This window comes from Callithrix jacchus, chromosome 19, assembly GCF_049354715.1.
Source record: "Callithrix jacchus isolate 240 chromosome 19, calJac240_pri, whole genome shotgun sequence".
Taxonomy (NCBI): Eukaryota; Metazoa; Chordata; class Mammalia; order Primates; family Cebidae; genus Callithrix; species Callithrix jacchus.
The window spans coordinates 48885983-48904211 of NC_133520.1; the positions used below are offsets into that span (position 1 = coordinate 48885983).

The 18229-nt window shown below is 45.8% G+C and overlaps 1 protein-coding gene and 1 pseudogene across 2 annotated transcripts in view; both read right to left on the reverse strand.

The window, feature by feature from the left end:
- Positions 1 to 762: 762 nt before the first annotated feature.
- EDARADD (EDAR associated via death domain) overlaps positions 763 to 18229 on the reverse strand; it is a 58774-nt gene continuing 41307 nt past the window's right edge. For both annotated transcript variants that reach the window (XM_008985773.6, XM_002760884.6), the window contains exons 5-6: positions 15765 to 15810; positions 763 to 3596 (exon numbers count right to left, since the gene is read on the reverse strand). In XM_008985773.6, coding sequence (XP_008984021.1) covers positions 3214 to 3596; positions 15765 to 15810 — 429 coding nt within the window. In that variant the 3' untranslated portion in view covers positions 763 to 3213. The remainder of the gene's footprint in view (positions 3597 to 15764; positions 15811 to 18229) is intronic.
- Positions 1365 to 2697, reverse strand: LOC100410785 (alpha-enolase pseudogene; annotated as a pseudogene).

Here is an 18229-nt window from a genome sequence, read left to right on the forward strand (position 1 = left end):
AACCAAGGCTTTGCCTTTTATCTTTTTCCCCCAAAATAACCTAGAAAACCTGATCTTTCCAATAACAAGCCCCCATGCCCCACACTTTCCCTTCTCTAAAACCATCAAATAAGAACATTAGATATTCTTAGAACTAAATTTTTCATTTGTTTGAAATCCTTTGAAGTTTGGATTTGAAAGAATCCCTTCCCTCCCAGCATCCACACCAAGACTGCCTCTTCTTGTCTAAACTGCTGTGTGGTGAGATGGGGCCCTGCTTTAAGCTGGGCTAGTAGGAGCTGGAGATGGTGACATTTCACCAATAGGTTATGGGATTTTCATTTATTTCATAACCGAACTTTCTCTCAGGGGTGAAGCACTCAGCCTTATGTACAGGATGAAAACGTAAATATTACATTAAATTATTATTATTAATTATTAATTTGAGACAGAGTCTCTGTTGCCCAGGCTGCAGTGCAGCAGTGCAATCTCAGCTCACTGCAACCTCCACCTCCTGGGTTCAAGCAATTCTGGCACCTCAACCTCCTGAGTAGCTGGGATTACAGGTGCCCGCCACCATGCCCGGCTAATTTTTATATTTTCAGTAGAGACAGGTTTTTGCAACGTTGGCCAGGCTGGTCTCAAACACCTGACCTCAAGTGATCCACCCGCCTCAGCCTCCCAAAGTGCTGAAATTACAGGCGTGAGCCGCCACGCCTGGCCTAAATATCACATCAAATTTTTTTAAGTCCGGGGTAACCAAAAGGGATCCGAAGTACTCTCTTTGTCAACCACTATGCCCATGGCCTTTATTACCTCCCTACTTCCTGTTTTCCCGATAACCATCAGGTTCTGTATGTCTTTTTAAAAATACTTGAGCAAATGACATTACGGATAGTCCACAGATTATAAACATATTTGCAAAAAAAGATCGGGCAGGTGTTCTGAAGAGTACCCCAGTATGATACCAGCATCCTGTTAATTCACCAGTGTACTTTATAACAGGAAGCCAACAAGGCAGGTTCAGTTCTCACTGCTGTTTCTTTCTTTCTTTCTTTTCTCATGTGTCACTGAGGCTTTTTTATTTTGAGCACAAAATCACTGGGGATCTTGCCTGTGGCCACCCTGGAGATGACCCTGGAGGCTCACATATCTCCAGACAATTGGTGGGAAGTGAGGCGAGAAAAACAATGATTTGGGCCAGTTACATGTCTGCAAAGCTAGGGCTGCCAACAGGGCTCCAGGGAGCTTGGCTTCTGTAGACGTTCTAAGGAAGCGGTGCGAGCTCCATGGCGGTGGGCAAGGGGAGCTAACTAGCAGGGGCCCCTGCCAGTGTTGGTCGGGGGCCTCAAGCTGCCCAAGCTGACACGAGGGGAGGGGTCTAATCAGCTAACAGGTGACTGAAGGGCTGGCCTCCCCACAGCTTGCTTGGCCAGGGGGTTTCTGAAATTCCTGCCAGCAAACTTAGCCTTGCTGCCCAGCTCCTCTTCAGTTCTGAAGAGCTGGCTATACTTGGCCAAGTGCCCAGATCGGCAAGGGACACCAGTCTTGATCTGCCCAGTGCACAGCCCCACCACCAGGTCCATGATGAAGGTATCTTCAGTCTCCCCAGAACAGTGAGACACCATGACACCCCAACCATTGGCCTGGGCCAGCTTGCACCTGAGGGGACTCGGTCATGGAGCCAAACTAGTTCACTTTGAGCAGGAGGCAGTGGCACGACTCATCATTCATGGCCTTGGCAATCCTCTTTGGGTTGGTCGCTGTGAGATCGTCCCCCACTCCCTGGATTCCTGCACTGGCCGCAAACTTCTGCCAAGCTCCCCAGTCATCCTGGTTAAAGGGATCTTCAATAGACACCACTGGGTAGTCCTTGATGAAGGACTTGTATGGGTCAGCCAGCTGGTCAGATGAGATGTACCTGCTGGGGTCATCGGGAGACTTGAAGTCCAGGTCATACTTCCCAGACCTGAAGAACTTGGAGGCCACTACGTCCAGGCTGATGACCACCTTGTCAGTGTAGCCAGCTTTCCCAATCGCAGGCTTCAGCAGCTCCAGACCTTCTTTATTCTTCAGGACATTGGGAGCAAACCCGCCTTCAGCCCCCACATTGGTGTCTTTCCCATGTTTCTCCTTGATGGCGTTCTTCAGGTTGTGGTAACCTCCACTCTAGCGCGCATGGCTTCCCTGAAGTTCCCGGCACCCACTGGGAGGATCATGAACTCCTGCATGGCCAGCTTGCTGCCAGCATGGAACCGCCATTGATGACACTGAATGCCAGCACTGGCAGGATGACTTTGGAAGTGCCAGTCAAGTTGGTGATGTGGCGGTACAGAGGAACCCCTTCTCAATAGCACCAGCTTTGCAGACGGCGAGGCACACCCCCAGAATGGCATTCACACCAAGCTTAGATTTATTTTCTGTTCCATCCATCTCGATCATCAGTTTGTCAATCTTCTCTTGTTCTGTGACATTCAGCATCATGCTAACCATGGCAGGTGCAATAGTTTTATTGATGTGCTCAACAGCCTTTGAGACACCCTTCCCCATGTAGCGAGTCTTAGCATTGTCCTGGAGCTCTAGGGCCTCATAGATACCAGCTGAAGCATCACTGGCCACAGCAGCTCTGAAGAGATCTTTTGAGGTGAAGAGATGAACCTCAACGGTGGGATTCCCATGAGAGTCAAAGATCTCCCTGGCATGGTTGAGAGTAGACATGGTGAATTTCTAGCTTCTGGGTCTCATCGCCTAGGAGAGAAGCGGAGGGTGTTGCCGACACCAAGGTGAGCGTTCCTCGTTGCTGTTTTCTATGAAACTGTGGGACTGGCCCTGATCAGGAGGGATGTTACATATAATGCCGTGTGTATGTCTGGGGCTCTCAACAGTCTCAGGACCTATTTAAATCTTTAGCCGTATTTCAGGGAGAGGATCATTTTATTTTCATCGTGGCATGAATCCACTCCGATTGTAGGACTTTGGCCCTTACAGGAGACTAGAAAATATCTTTTCCTAATTCCAGATTCAAATATTAAATTAAAACAGATGTGCAAAAATAAACAGAGATCCGCCACCAAAACAAGCTACCCCTTCACAAAACCGTCAACTTTGGGGAAAACCAGTGTCCACCGTTCCACGTCCTTATCCTAAACTCTCACAAAAGAACTGATTCACATTCCTTCTTGACTCGTGGTTGTTTCAATGTCCAAAGAGGCCAAGGAAGGAAAAAGAAGCGCTCTAGAAGTGCCTGGAATGGTCTCCACGCTCCCGCTTGGGCCACTCCTCCTCCACCCACCTGCGCAGAACCTTCTCCACGTCGGCCCTGTGATAGAGCCTGCAGAGCTCCATCAGCTGGCCCACCGTCCTCTGACTGTTCCGGAGCAAGAACTCCAAGGTGGGGCTCTGTGGCCTCTGCTCCAGGAAGCACAATTCATCATAGGGCATCCCCCATTTGCTTGCAAAATTCCTCCAGTTTTTCACCGTTGGGTGACATGGATCCAGCTTTATCCTGATCACATCTAATAGGTCCTGATCATTGAGCAAGTCACTGATGGTGGGGACCTGGAGTAGGCGGGAGGAACAAGTACAGTCTTCTTTGCAGGAGTTGTCCTTGCTGATCTCTGCAGGGAAAGACAACATGGTCCACAGGTCAACAAGGAGCTTACCATATGTATTCATTTCTTACATCATTCATTTTCCTGCTGAATTGTCAAAAGCATCATATGGAAGACTGTTTCAGAATACTCACTTCTAATACTGTGTTACTCTTCTTTCTTTATTTATTTATTTTTTCTGAGACAGAATTTCGCTCTTGTTACCCAGGCTGGAGTGCAATGGCACGATTTCGGCTCACCGCAACCTCCGCCTCCTGGGTTCAGGCAATTCTCCTGCCTCAGCCTCCCGAGTAGCTGGGACTATAGGCGCACACCACCATGCCCAGCTAATTTTTTGTATTTTTAGTAGAGACGGGGTTTCACCATGTTGACCAGGATGGTCTCGATCTCTTGACCTCGTGATCCACCCACCTCGGCATCCCAAAGTGCTGGGATTATAGGAGTGAGCCACCGCACCCGGCCCTATTCATTTCTTACATCATTCATTTTCCTGCTGAATTGTCAAAAGCATCATATGGAAGACTGTTTCAGAATACTCACTTCTAATACTGTGTTACTCTTTTTTATTTTTTTGAGAAAGGGTGTCACTCTGTTGTCCAGGCTGGAGTGCAGTGACATGATCTCGGCTCACTGCAATCTCCACCTTCCGGGCTCAAGTGATCCTCCCACCTCAGCCTCCCAAGTACCTGGGACTACAGGCATGTACCACCAAACTTGGCTAATCTTTTTTTTTTTTTTTTTTTTCTGTGGACGTGGGGTTTCACCATGTTGCCCAGGCTGGTCTTAAATTCCTGGACTCAAGTGATCTGCCCACCTTGGCCTCCCAAAGTGCTGGGATCGCAGGCATGAGTCACTGCACCTGGCTGTGTTATTTTCTATAGCCAAAGATGGGTTGCTTTGCTGGAAAGAGTAATAGTTTTTAAAGCCAGTTTCCCTTTCTTTCCAAGACTATGTCTTACAGTATGCACAGATGACACTGCTGGAAAGAATAAGGGCTCCGGCCGCCAGCACTCCCTCTGGGGTACAAGGGTCCAGTGGGGGCCAGACTCCACAGTGCCCGTGAGTAACCAGCTCACACTTGCATGTACTTCCACCTTTGCCCCTTCCAAGTGACCCGTCAGCCCTGACAGTTTAACACCAAACACAGCATGTTAGGGTGTAAAAAACTGCATAGTTCTTTGAAAGGTCTTTTTTTTAAAAAACAACACAGACATGAAAACTGGAATATCGACTCCATATGCATATTTGAAAACAAGTGATAGTTGATAGTGCCAGAAATCTAACTTTTTGAATTTATAACCCCCTTATCAGCCCTGTGCCTTTACCTATGTTTTCTTCATCCCTTTGAAGTGGAGTCAACACCCTGGGGTGTGTGCAGCGGGATGGAAAGAGGCAGAGAACCCAGCAGGAGGCTTTTCAGCTGAGCTTCAGCATGAAGAGCATGCTCCCACCCCAGAGGAAGGACAGCCTTTCTACTGAATCTTTCTTTTTTTTTTGAGACGGAGTTTCACTCTTGTTGCCCAGGCTGGAGTGCAATGGAGCAATCTCGGCTCACTGCAACCTCCGCCTGCCAGGTTTAAGTGATTCTCCTGCCTCAGCCTTGGAGTAGCTGGGATTACAGGCGCCCGCCACCACGCCCAGCTAGTTTTGTACTACTTTTAGTAGAGACGGGGTTTTGCCATGTTGGTCAGGCTGGTCTCGAACTCCTGACCTCAGGTGATCCACCCACCTCAGCTTCCCAAAGTGCTGGGATTACAGGTGTGAGCCACTGAGCCTGGCCCCTACTGAATCTTAAAGACTCAGTCATCCGTGGCCTCATCGTATTAGCTGGAGGCATGTGAGTAGGAGGACAAAGTCCGTTGCTGAAAGGCATTGACAGGTCATTTGTAATAAAGTATTAAGTGGTGTCTAAACAACATGGCAAGGTAAGCAGCTTAAATTCTACAACACTGAGTCTCATGAGACATTTGAATTCAGATTTTAACAGCCAAAGGCCACTTTAGAGATCACTGGCTTGGAAAATTCTGGGGAAGGTTATGATGACCTTTACTACATATATTACATTGAGTTATGGCCTTCCCAGTCTGGGAAAGTAAGGAATTTGGACTGAGGGAGTGACTCTGGTGACCATAAGGTAGCAAACCAGCAATCCTGAGGCAAGTGTAAACTAAAAGGTAATAAAATTAAGTTTCGAAAACAACCAAAATGTCTAAAGTTAGGGGACTAGTGAAATGAATGATTGTACTACTTGATGGAATATTATTTAAGTAACCACAAAGACAGTATAACAATCTAGAAAATGTTTCTGATGTGAAAAGAGCAAGATGGAAAGAATGTATGAATTCTACGATTAGAACTACATGAAAATGAACGGATAAAGAAAATGTGATATAAATATATATATACATATATGTGTGTGTGTGTATGATGGAATACTACTCAGCCATTAAAAAGGAATGAATTAATGACATTTGCAGTAACCTGGATGGAATTGGAGACTACGATTCTAAGTGAAGTAACTCAGAAATAGAAAACCAAACATCATATGTTCTCACTCATAAATAGGAGCTAAGCTATGAGGATGCAAAGGCATAAGAATGACACAATGGACTTTGGGAACTCAGGGGGAAAAGTGGGGAGTGGGTGAGGGATGAAAGACTACAGATTGGATGTACTGTACACTGAGTGAGGGGTGTACCCAAATCTCAGAAATCGCCACTAAAGAACTTACTTATGTAGCTAAATACCACCTGCTCCCCAATAACCTATGGAAAGAAAAAAGAAAAAGCTCCCTGGGGAAAAAAAAATTTCTCCCTGACCAGTCATGGTGGCTCACACCTGTAATCCCAGCAATTTGGGAGGCTGAGGCAGGAGAATTACTTGAGCCCAGCAGTTCGAAACCAGCCAGTCCAACATAGTAGGACCCTGTCTCAGCTGCTCAGGAGGCTGAAAGGAAGGATCGCTTGAGCCCAGGAGATTGAGGCTGCAGTGAACCGTGATCGTGCCACTGCACTCCAACATGTTAGGTTTTAGATTTATTTATTTATTTATTTAGAGAGCGAGCCTCGCTCTGTCACCCAGAGTGGAGTGCGGTGGCACAGTCATGACTCACTGAAGCCTCTGCCTCCTGGGTTGGAGCAATGCTCCTGCCTCAGCCTAGTGAGTAGCTTCGACAACAGGTGAGCACCACCAGGCTAATTTTTTTTTATTTTTTTGGTAGAAATGGCGGGGGGAGTCTCACTATGTTGCCCAGGCTGGTCTCGAACTCCTGGACTCAAGCAATCTACTCACCTCACCTTCCCAAATTCTCAGGATTACAGGTGTGAGCCACCACACCCAGCTAGTTTTATTTTTTGAAGGAGGCAGGGGAAGAAAGAGGCCCTAGGCCATCTCCCAGCTAGCCTTCTCCGCTGCTCCTCACTGCCACTCCCGTCCTAGAACACTGAGCTCACTGAGCCTCAGGAGCTTTGCCCCAGCACGTTCCTGTCTCTGGGACCCTCCTGCCTTAGATCTCCATGGGCTGGGTCCTTTGCATTGTTCGGGTCTCACTGCCCCTTCTGAACTAAAATGGCACCCTCCACCTGCCAGGCCTAATCCCACGACCCTGGCGTATCTTCCCCAGGCACCTACCACCATGTGAAATGACTTACTGATTTTGTGTTTGTTTTTCTCTCCCAACTAGAATATAAGCTGCAAGAGGAAAAGAACTCTGGATGTCTGGTGTCACTGCTGCATACCAGGGACACAGCAGGTGCTTAATAAATATTTGATGAATACAACAAATGAATGAGGAGTGTGACATAGTTCAAAAAAAAATCAAATTAGAAATTGGGCTTCTTGGCAGCCCAAGAGCTCTCTAGCTAGAAATTTTCAAACCAGCTGACACAAGTTTCTTTGGTGTTAACAAGGCAGCCACAAGATTGCTATGGAGAAGGAGGACACTGTGTGCCATGGGGATTAACGGCATGAGCTTTAGACGTGGCCAACCCCGTGCAGATGAGCAACCTGGACAGGTTACTGAGCTTGCTAAGCCCCCGTCTCACTCTCCAAACAGGGATAATGACACCTCTCCCACAGGTGGTTGTGAGGATTAAATGAGATAATCCTTTAAAGCTCCCATTCTGGCCCGCAGCAAGAAGCATCCCTGTAAAGCTCCCATTCTGGCCCGCAGCAAGAAGCATCCCTTTAAAGCTCCCATTCTGGCCGGCAGCAAGAAGCATCCCTGTAAAGCTCCCATTCTGGCCCGCAGCAAGAAGCATCCCTGTAAAGCTCCCATTCTGGCCCGCAGCAAGAAGCATCTCTGTAAAGCTCCCATTCTGGCCCGCAGTAAGAAGCATCCCTTTAAAGCTCCCATTCTGGCCCGCAGCAAGAAGCATCCCTTTAAAGCTCCCATTCTGGCCCGCAGCAAGAAGCATCCCTGTAAAGCTCCCATTCTGGCCCGCAGCAAGAAGCATCCCTTTAAAGCTCCCATTCTGGCCCGCAGCAAGAAGCATCCCTTTAAAGCTCCCATTCTGGCCCGCAGTAAGAAGCATCCCTTTAAAGCTCCCATTCTGGCCCGCAGTAAGAAGCATCCCTTTAAAGCTCCCATTCTGGCCCGCAGTAAGAAGCATCCCTTTAAAGCTCCCATTCTGGCCCGCAGTAAGAAGCATCCCTGTAAAGCTCCCATTCTGGCCCGCAGTAAGAAGCATCCCTTTAAAGCTCCCATTCTGGCCCGCAGTAAGAAGCATCCCTGTAAAGCTCCCATTCTGGCCCGCAGTAAGAAGCATCCCTTTAAAGCTCCCATTCTGGCCCGCAGTAAGAAGCATGCGACAATGAATAGAACAGCTGTGGGGAAGCATTAATAGCCAACAGCCTTTTTCAGGAGAATCGATTGAGCCTGGGAGGCGGAGGTTGCAGTCGGCTGAGATTTATGCCACTGCACTCTAGCCTAGGCAACAGAGTGAGACCCTGTCTCAAAAAAACCAAACCTTAAAAAAAGGCTTTTAAAAAGGTCTTTTAAAAAGTAGTGGTCTGGCCAGGCGCGATGGCTCACACCTGTAATCCCAGCACTTTGGGAGGCTGAGGTGGGTGGATCACCAGAGGTCACGAGTTTGAGACCAGCCTGGCCAACATGGTAAAACCCTGTCTCTACTAAAAATACAAAAAAATTAGCTGGATGTGGTGTAGTGAAAGCACAAACCTGTAATCCCAGCTACTTGGGAGGCTGAGGCAGGAGAATTGCTTGAACCTGGGAGGCGGAGGTTGCAGTGAGCTGAGATTGTGCCATTGCACTCCAGCTTGGGCAACAAGAGTGAAACTCAGTCTCGAAAAAAAAAAAAAAAAAAGCAGTGATCCTCAACCTTGGCCACAGGATGGACCTCCCCACCTTCACCCCACCAAAACCCCAAGGAAATTTACAAAACCCTGATATCTGGTTCTATCCTCAGAGATCCTGATTAATGAGTCTGGGATGCAGGGAGGACATGGGAGTTTTTAAAAGCTCCACTGGGACTTCTAATGTGCAGCCAGGACTGAAAACCTCCACCTGCCTTGAAGACATCTCCAGATTACGTATTCAGTCAGGAGCACCTGCCAGAATTAGATTTTGGAATTACACCCACTTCTCTTTGAGAGATGCCATGTCTGTTGTGTGATCAAGAGTTCTCGGATACATAGTGTTTCCCACACTCACAAGCAGATGAGTGGGTTTTCCATAAGGCGTTTCTCCCCATCTCCCTCCTCTCCGTCATTTCTCACTCACGTATTTTAAAATTATATTGTAAAGAAGAGTTTAGGAATCAAGCATGCTCATCGATGTCACTTAAAACACTTGTAAAAAAAAAAAAACTAAATGTCTGGCAGTGCCTGTATCCAACTCATAAGTTCATGGCTGGAGGGTTATAAAATATGGGTCAATTAACAGTTAATTGTGAATTGGAACAAGATTCAGAATTCACAAACGTCATGATTAGCTGAGCATAGAAACCGCTCCAGTCAGGATGTTGGCAGCGGATCACAGATTGACTTAATGTGCCTCCCTGCAGGGGAGGTGCCTTTTATCTTGCACCCTTTGGCTTTGGAGAGCAATTGCCATAGAAGTGTTTCCCTCACTGCTCCAAGAGGTCTGTTAGCTCTCAGATCATTTGTAAGGTGCTCCCCAGGATAACCAGGTCTCGAGTTAGTTCAAAACAATTAGAGAATAATCATTTCGTATCGGCAACTTCAGAGATAGTGAAGTATGTGGTTCTGAAGTAAAAGAACTCTATCCCAGGTGGTTCTACACGATCCGATTTGGAGCCTACAAAATGCCAACAAGTGCTGAAGTAGAGTCACATCCTTCTGCCGTCATAGTTATTAAGGGGGTACAATCATGCTTTTTTTTTCTGTGTGTAGTTTCCAATGTGGTTGGAAATAAACATATTTAAAATACCAGTTTCTGGCTTTGATATATCATTGGAATTTGGGGCACGCAGACGTGTGCGCACACACACACCCCACATTATTCATCAGAAGAGTTTCATGTTAGCAGCTTTTGGAAAGTGACGAAAAATTAATTTTACCTACTAAGAAACTGACCCAAGGGCTTTTGGTGGGCATTTGATCTCTTAACCAAAGGGGAAAAATAACGTAATTTTGCTTTCTCTAAAGCATCCTTTTAAGGAGACATTAAGTCGGCAGCAGCACCAGGGAATCTACCTGACAGGTTGCGTGGATCCAGGCAAGTAAATCATGTTGGTCCTCAATTTGTCATCAAACAAAATTGGAGTAGAGAAGACATGTGAAAAAACAAAGCAAACTCTCACATACAAAAGGGTCCAGGTTGGGCTGGGTGCAGTGGCTGAGGCCTGTAATCCCAGCACTTTGGGAAGCCGAGGCAGGTGGATCACTCGAGGTCAGGAGTTTGAGACCAACCTGGCCAACATGGGGAAACTCCATCTCTATTAAAAATACAAAAATTAGCTGGGCGTGGTGGTGCACACCTGTAGTCCCAGCACTTCGGGAGGCTGAGGTGGGTGGATCACCTGAGGTCGGGAGTTTGAGACCAGCCTGGCCAACATGGCAAAACTCATCTCTACTAAAAATACAAAAATTAGCCAGCGTGGTGGTGGGTGCCTGTAATCCCAGCTACTCAGGAGGCTGAGGCAGGAGAATTGTTTGAACCCAGAAGGCAGAGGTTGCAGTGAGGCGAGATCTCACCACTGCACTCTAGCCTTGGCAACGACAGCGAAACTCTGTCTCAAAAATAAATAAATAAATAAAAGGACCCAGGTTAAAACTCAGCATAGAATTTTATGTGAATTTGAATCATGTGGTTGAAATGATGTGACACAGACCTATTAACCATATTGCTTCATGGACCTAATTTGAAAAATATGAAATCTTATTTTACATTCATTTCTATGGGAAAGTTAGATTAGGCAAGTGCTGAATTATGCAAGGTCACCAGAAAGTCATCTTTGAAAAGCTGGCATCAGGTGCAAAAGTGTTGTATCACTGCCACTAGAAGGCAGTACCAGAACCAGGGTTTTTCTTCAATTATTTGTTCAGTTTATAAACATAGGAGTGATGTCTTTGGTGAGACCTGTCTCTACAGAAAATTTTAAAAATTAGCCAGGTGTGGTGGCACATGCCTGTAGTCCCAGCTACTCAGGAGACTGAGGCAAGATGATCACTTGAGCCAGAAGTTCAAGGCTGCAGTAAGCCGTGATTGCGCCACTGTACTCCTGCCTGGATGACAGAGGAAACTATGTCTCCAAAAAGAAACAACTAAGAAATAGTTATGCTTAGCAGGGCATGGTGGCAGTTGCCTATAATCCCAGCTACTCGAGAGGCTGAGGCGGGAGAATCGCTTGAACCCAGGAGGTAGAAGTTGCAGTGAACTGAGATCACGCCACTGCACTCTAGCCTGAATGACAGAGGAAACCATGTCTCAAAAAAACCCCTAAAAAACAGTTATGCTTAGCCAGGCATGGTGGTGTGCACCTGTAATCCCAGCTACTTGGGAGGCTGAGGCAAGAGAATCACCTGAACCCAGGAGGTGGAGGTTGCAGTGAGCCTAGATCACGCCACTGCACTCCAGCCTGGATGAGAGAGTGAGATGCTGTCTCAAAAAAAAAAAAAAAAAAATGATGCTTCGATTTATTGGGTACAATGGAGAAAAGAGATCAGAATTCTAATTTGGGCAATTAAATACACACGCAAACGTGCGCGCGTGCGCGCACACACACACGAGTCTTATTCCTTAAATGCCCAACATGTTTTCCTTTTGAAAATGTGCTTTCATGGCTTCTTTAAGAGGATAAGCCACACATAATTGGTGGTGGTGGTTGTTTTAACCCAGGACAAGTGTAGGACTGTCTTTTCTTTCCCTGTGTTCTGCCCCAAGCAGTGCCAGCATCTGTATGGAGGGTTCCACCAGGGTGGTTTTGCTTTCCTGGTGAGAGTAGAGTGCAAACTATATTCTTCCTCTTTCCTTGATTCCAAACTGTTAGCTGTCATCCCTCATTCCTCTGCAGACTCCTTCCAAGGCAGTGCCTCCACCTCCCCACGTGGCTTATTTTCACCAGCTGTAGACTGGATCACAGAAAAGGCTTTCCGATGAGGAGAATGAAATACAGAGTAGGCTGTGAGTTAAGGCCCCAGGGCTTCATCCATGGAAAGTGGCAGGCTTTTGGGAAAGGTATGTCAGCAGCCAGAGATGGGCTTTTGGGGGTGTGAGGGTGGGTTTTACTCCATCTCAAAAAAATAAAATAAAATAAAAAGATAACTTGAGACTATGTTTATCATTAACTTTTAAAATCTGTACTGCAGAATAGAACAACTTTCTACCCTCGGTGAACTGCAGGGAAAGCTGTATCTTACAACACTTCACAAAAGGCTTCAAAGACTGTTTCTCTGTGCTAACCTTCCTTTCCATGTGAGGGGCCGGCAGGGTTCTGAATGGGGCGGGTTTAGGATCAGGCCTCAGTCACCACATCTATAAGGTGAAGAAAAGAACGGGACCTATGCACAGGGCTGTCATGAGCATCTCACATATGCCAAGTGTTTAGAAGAGTGCCTGGTACTCACTCTATGCCAAATCAGTGTTTGTGAATAAAACAAATTTTCCTTAAGTTGCTACACACATTCCAAGACAGACTATGTAGCTCTGCTTTTGCCAATTGTTCATTCAAGAGCAAAGCCATTAAGTCATGTCTCTCATCTATTTGTTTACGGAAAACAAAACAAAATACCTGAGTGTTCTTGTGTGCCAAATACCACGTGAGGTGCTAAAGGTATCAACTCAGACAGCACTCAGGGGTGGGCTCCCAACACATCATCATATTACCTGCTTTGTTGAGAAAGTTCATTCTTTTTAAAGCTCAGGCTGAGTGCGGTGGCTCACACCTGTAATCCCAGCACTTTGAGAGGACAAGGCGGGTGGATCACCTGAGGTCAGTTCGAGACCAGCCTGACCAACATGGTAAAACCCCATCTTTACTAAAAACACAAAATTAGCTGAGTGTGGTGGCACATGCCTGTAATCTCAGCTATTTGGGAGGCTGAGGGAGGAGAATCGATTGAACCCAGGAGGCAGAGGTTGTAGTGAGCTGAGATCATGCCATTGTACTCCAGTCTGGGCAACAAGAGCGAAACTCTGTCTAAAAAAGAAACAAAACTCTGGTGGTTCTTTTTGACACAAGTAAAAAATATTTGAAGATGACAAGAAGCCTGATTAAAATTAATCTACTAGTTAACAATAACCTTCACTCAGAAGAGTCCTTGAAGGGTTTATAATATTTCCAAACAAATTTCTGTATTCATTTCTATTTTAGCTAACATGACACGCGAATGTGTGGGGTGTTAGTCTTTAAAGAGTTTAAATACATATTTTTAAAATTAGAAAATAAACATGTGCTTGTCATGAGCATATGGAAAAAATTAATGCTCCCACTACTCAGACCAGCCACAGTTAACCTTTTAGAAATTTCCTTGGTTATTTCACCATGCAGCAAGGTATACTTACCAATATGTGATCATTTGTTATATGTACATTTGTATATCTAGATTAAATACACAGATTTGTTATATATACATTTGTATACACAGATTAAATGCAGAGGGGCAGTTCTGATACCAGCTCATGTTAGAAATTTTAGAAATATAAGATAGTGGAAAGAAAACTAAAACTCACCAGGTGTGTGGCTCATGCCTGTAATCCCAGCACTTTGGGAGGCTGAGGTGGGAGGATGGCTTGAGCTCAGAAGTTGGAGACTAGCTTGGGCAACAGTGAAGTAAGACGCTTTAATCCCGGCACTTTGGGAGGCTGAGGCAATTGGATCACCTGGGGTCTGGAGTTCTGACCCTGTCTGGCCAACATGGTGAAACCTCTTCTCTACTAAAAATACGTTTAGCCGGTGTAGTGTGTGCTGTTGCACTCCAGTGTGGGCAACGAGAGTGGGAAACTCCATCTCAAAAAAAAAAAAAAAAAATCTATGGAATGAAAAAAAAATCAGCTGGAACTGCACCCTGCAGAGATACCACGTGTCGGTATTGATGTATTTTCTGATATCATGTTTCTAAGGAGAAAAATGCTGAGTATGCACTGCCTGTTCTGGTTTTTCCGCTTGGTCACCTGGGCTGATGACAGCTGCCCCCAAGGGCTCTAGGGGTCCCCCACCCTGCTTAAGAAAGAAACAAACAAAACTCTGGTGACTCCAGTCAGTCAATGTATGGTTTAAAAGATGTAGAAAATGTTGGTGAGGTATGGGTTTTATTATGATTATTATTTTGCTAGCATTTTTTTGAGACAGTCTTGCTCTGTCGCCCAGGCTGGCGTGAAATGGTGCGATCTTGGCTCACTGCAACCTCTGCCTCCCGGGTTCAAGTGATTTTCCTTCCTCAGCCTCCCGAGTAGCTCGGATGACAGGTGCCTGTCACCACGCTGGGCTAATTTTTGTAATTTTAGTAAAGATGGAGTTTTGCCACGTTGGCCAGTCTGGTCTCGAACTCCTGGCCTCAACTGATCTGCCCACCTTGGCCTCCCAAAGTGCTGAGATTACAGGTATGAGGCACCATACCTGGCCATTGCTAGATTATTTTAACGCTTGCTCCCTTACTCCTTATCCTCTCTAATTAATTAATGAGAAATTTAAACATTGCAAAAATGTCTCTGCTATGATTAAAATAGGGGGAGGGGGGAAAATAAACTTTCATGTTTCCTTGCTGAAACACACTAAAAGCAGAAAAGGAGTAGGGACTGATTCCTGACCTAATGTCAGGAGGGCTGCTTCGACTACCTAACTCAGGAAAGAAGGCCAGGTGCGGAGGCTCACCCCTGTAATCCCAGCACTTTGGGAGGCCGAGGTGGGCAGATCATGAGGTCAGGAGTTCAAGACCAGCCTGGACAACATAGTGAAACTCCGTCTCTACTAAAAATGCAAAAATTAGCCGGGTGTGAGTGGCGCATGCCTGTAATTCTAGCTACTCAGGAGGCTGAGGCAGGATAATTGCTTGAACCTGGGAGGCGGAGGTTGCAGTGAGCTGAGATCACACCACTGCACTCCGGCCTGGGTGACAGAGTGAGACTCTATCTCAGAAAAAAAAAAAAAAGGAACTCGGAGGGAAGGATAATCTGCTCAGTCCTGACTGGCCTGATCCTAAACGCGCCCCATTCAGAACCCTGCTGTACATGCAAAGGAAGGTTAGCACAGAGAAAACACTCTGAAGGCTTTGCGAAGTTTTGTAAGATACAACTTTCCCTGCAGTTCACCATGGGTAGAAAGTAGCTCTATTCTGCCGAATAGATTTTAAAAAGTTAATGATAAGCATAGTCTCAAATTATGTTTTTTATTTTATTTTATTTTTTTGAGATGGAGTCTCACTCCGTTGCCCAGGCTGGAGTGCAGTGGCGCCATCTTGGCTCACTGCAACCTCTGCCTCCCAGGTTCAAGCGATTCTCCTGCCTCAGCCTCATTAGTAGCTGGGATTATAGATGCACACCAGCATGCCTGGCTAATTTTTGTATTTTTAGTAGAGACAGGATTTCACCACGTTGGCCAAGCTAGTCTTGAACTCCTGACCTCAGATAATCCACCCGCCTTGGCCTCCCAAAGTGCTGGAATTACAAGCATGAGCCACCACGCCGGCCTCAGATTATCTTCAATCTAGCCACACTAGCTATCAGCCCAGATATCCTTAGAATCAATCATTTACCTGGAAGGGGATCTGCAGTGCTATCTGGAAAGCCATTTTCTTCTCCCTAAAAACCAAAAAGCGACCTTCATTAAAATCATATCCATATGTGAATGGAGATATTATCCATTTTCCAACTTAGTTAAATTTCCACCAAAACCCAGGGGCTGGGGTGGGTGGAGGCACTGGATCTTCAGAATGGCATCTGTGGGAGGTGAGCCCAGCATCTCCTCTAGAATCCGAGCACTTGAGCACAGGGGCTTTTGTTTTTTGGCTCCCTGTGCTCTCCCAGTGCCCAGAACAGTGCTTGATGTACAGTAGACACTCAAATTTGTGGAATACACTAGTGTCCCTATTTTCAAAAATTATCAGCTGGGCACCATAGCTGGTGCCTGCAGCCCCAACTACTTGGGTGGCTGATATGGGAGGATCGCTTGAGCCCAAGAGTTGGAGGCTGCAGTCAGCTATGATTGAGCCACTGTGCTTCAGCCTGGAAGAAAGAGCACATTCTCAAAGAAAAAAAAAAAAAGGGTATCAGTGCATGCAACAATACACTATTTTTATTTTACATTATGGGTTATCTTCCTTCTTTTATTTCTTATCTGCTTTTTGTTGGGCTTGTTGTCTGTCAGCCCAGGTTACAATTCTTTCCCTTTTCTATTTATTTCAGTACATACTGCAAAGCAGCTAAAACAGACTGTGATGTTTTAAAAGTGGTGTCCAAATCTCTTGAGAGGCATCGTGTTTCTGCCCTTCTGACTGGGGCTCTATTTTTACAATCAGGGCCATGCTACAGGGATGTGAGGGGTTTACTCCGATCTTGCAGGGGGGTGTGTGTGTACGTGCGCTTCCTATGAAGTCAGCAGTGGAGACCAGGCCCGGTATACCTTCATTTATGTCAACCCCATCGTTCTACAACCAAAATCTTTCTCATCAGCTAATGTCACCCCCTCCATCCACATTACTGAAGAAGCGAGTCAAAAGCCCTGGGTTTTAGAACCTCAGGCACTGTGCCAATGCTGGTCTCAGATTCCCCATTTGTGTATTGAGGTGGCTGTGGAATTAGCTCAGCTCTAAGGTATCTCTATTTTCTTGGGTCAGAGTTTCACCTGAAAAGATGTGCTAACTCCATGGTGTCAATGTGTTTTAAGCATTTTAAACAGTCTCTAAATCTTCTCAGAGAAGCCTTTCTCCTCATCCCAAGCTCATCCATCCCCATGTCTCAGCAATGTAAATACCTTCACCTTCACCTAAGCGCAAGCCTAGATTTTTTTTTTATTTGCACACAGGCACATTCCTGTGTCTTACCAGCTAGACTTTTCTCCTAAGTAATCTAAATGTTTCTTTACTGGAACCGAAAACCAACCTGCTTGCCATAATTCATACAATTTCTTTTCATTTAGTTGAAGTCATACTCTCTTCTCACCTTTCCCTGACTCAGTTAAGAGTGTGGGAAACCGCAACATATAGACAGTCTTACACTTAGAGTGTGTGTGTGTGTGTGTGTGTGTGTGTGTGTCTGAGAGAGAGAGAAAGAGAGAAACAGATGAAGACAGAAAGAGAGAATTACAGTGAGTCTCAGAATGGATATAAATCTCTCTCTGTGCAACGTTTTGTTTTGCTCAAGGCTGAACCCAGAAGCCCATGATGTTAGGGACCCTAGTCATGACTCCGCAGGTCATGTGGAGACCTGCCTTTTCGCATGGGCAGCACTCCTGCAGGGTCGGGCAGGTATGTGGGCTCTTTCTATCAACACAGTCGTTCTGCTCACTGAATTGGAAACGGGCTGAGGAAACAGAAACAGGAACTTCAGGTACTGTCGAGAAATATGAATGTTAGAACTTGACAGATTTTGCGGTATTTGAGGTTCCTGCTAAAACCTGAACGCGACTATAAGTAGAAACTATGTTACTTGACATATTTGACTTGATTTCTCGTAATCTGGAGAGAATTTTGCCAAGGTCAATGTCTGGCCATAATCATCCCCGCCACGCAGACAGGAAATGCGAATGACTTGTGAGAGCTGATAGAGACAGAATTTAGATTCATATGCATGGTCTTTGTTCTTGGCTCTGACTTGTGACACTCTGTAGGTTTGTTTTCTAAGAGTGAAAAAGGAAAACACTGATTTTTGTAGGGTGTGTAGTCTTACTGAAATCATACGCATGCCTTTATTCAACATCTATTTATGAGCAGCTGATATGTAAAAGCCCCCATACTGCAATGTATAGACAAAGATAAAAGTACCTCAAGCCTTGACCTCAAGATATGCTGGGGAAATAGAAACCACTTAACAACTAAAATCCAAGGCACAAGATAGTGAATTCCAAGAGGCGGGTACAGATGAAGTCAGAGAGGAAAGGTGTCTTCTGATGAAAAAAATAAAAAAATCAGAGGCAGTTTCTTGGAGACAGGCATGTTTGAGATGGACCCTGCTGAAATCGAGCAGTGGGGACTTGGGAGGAAGGGGCATTTAGTCTTAAGCA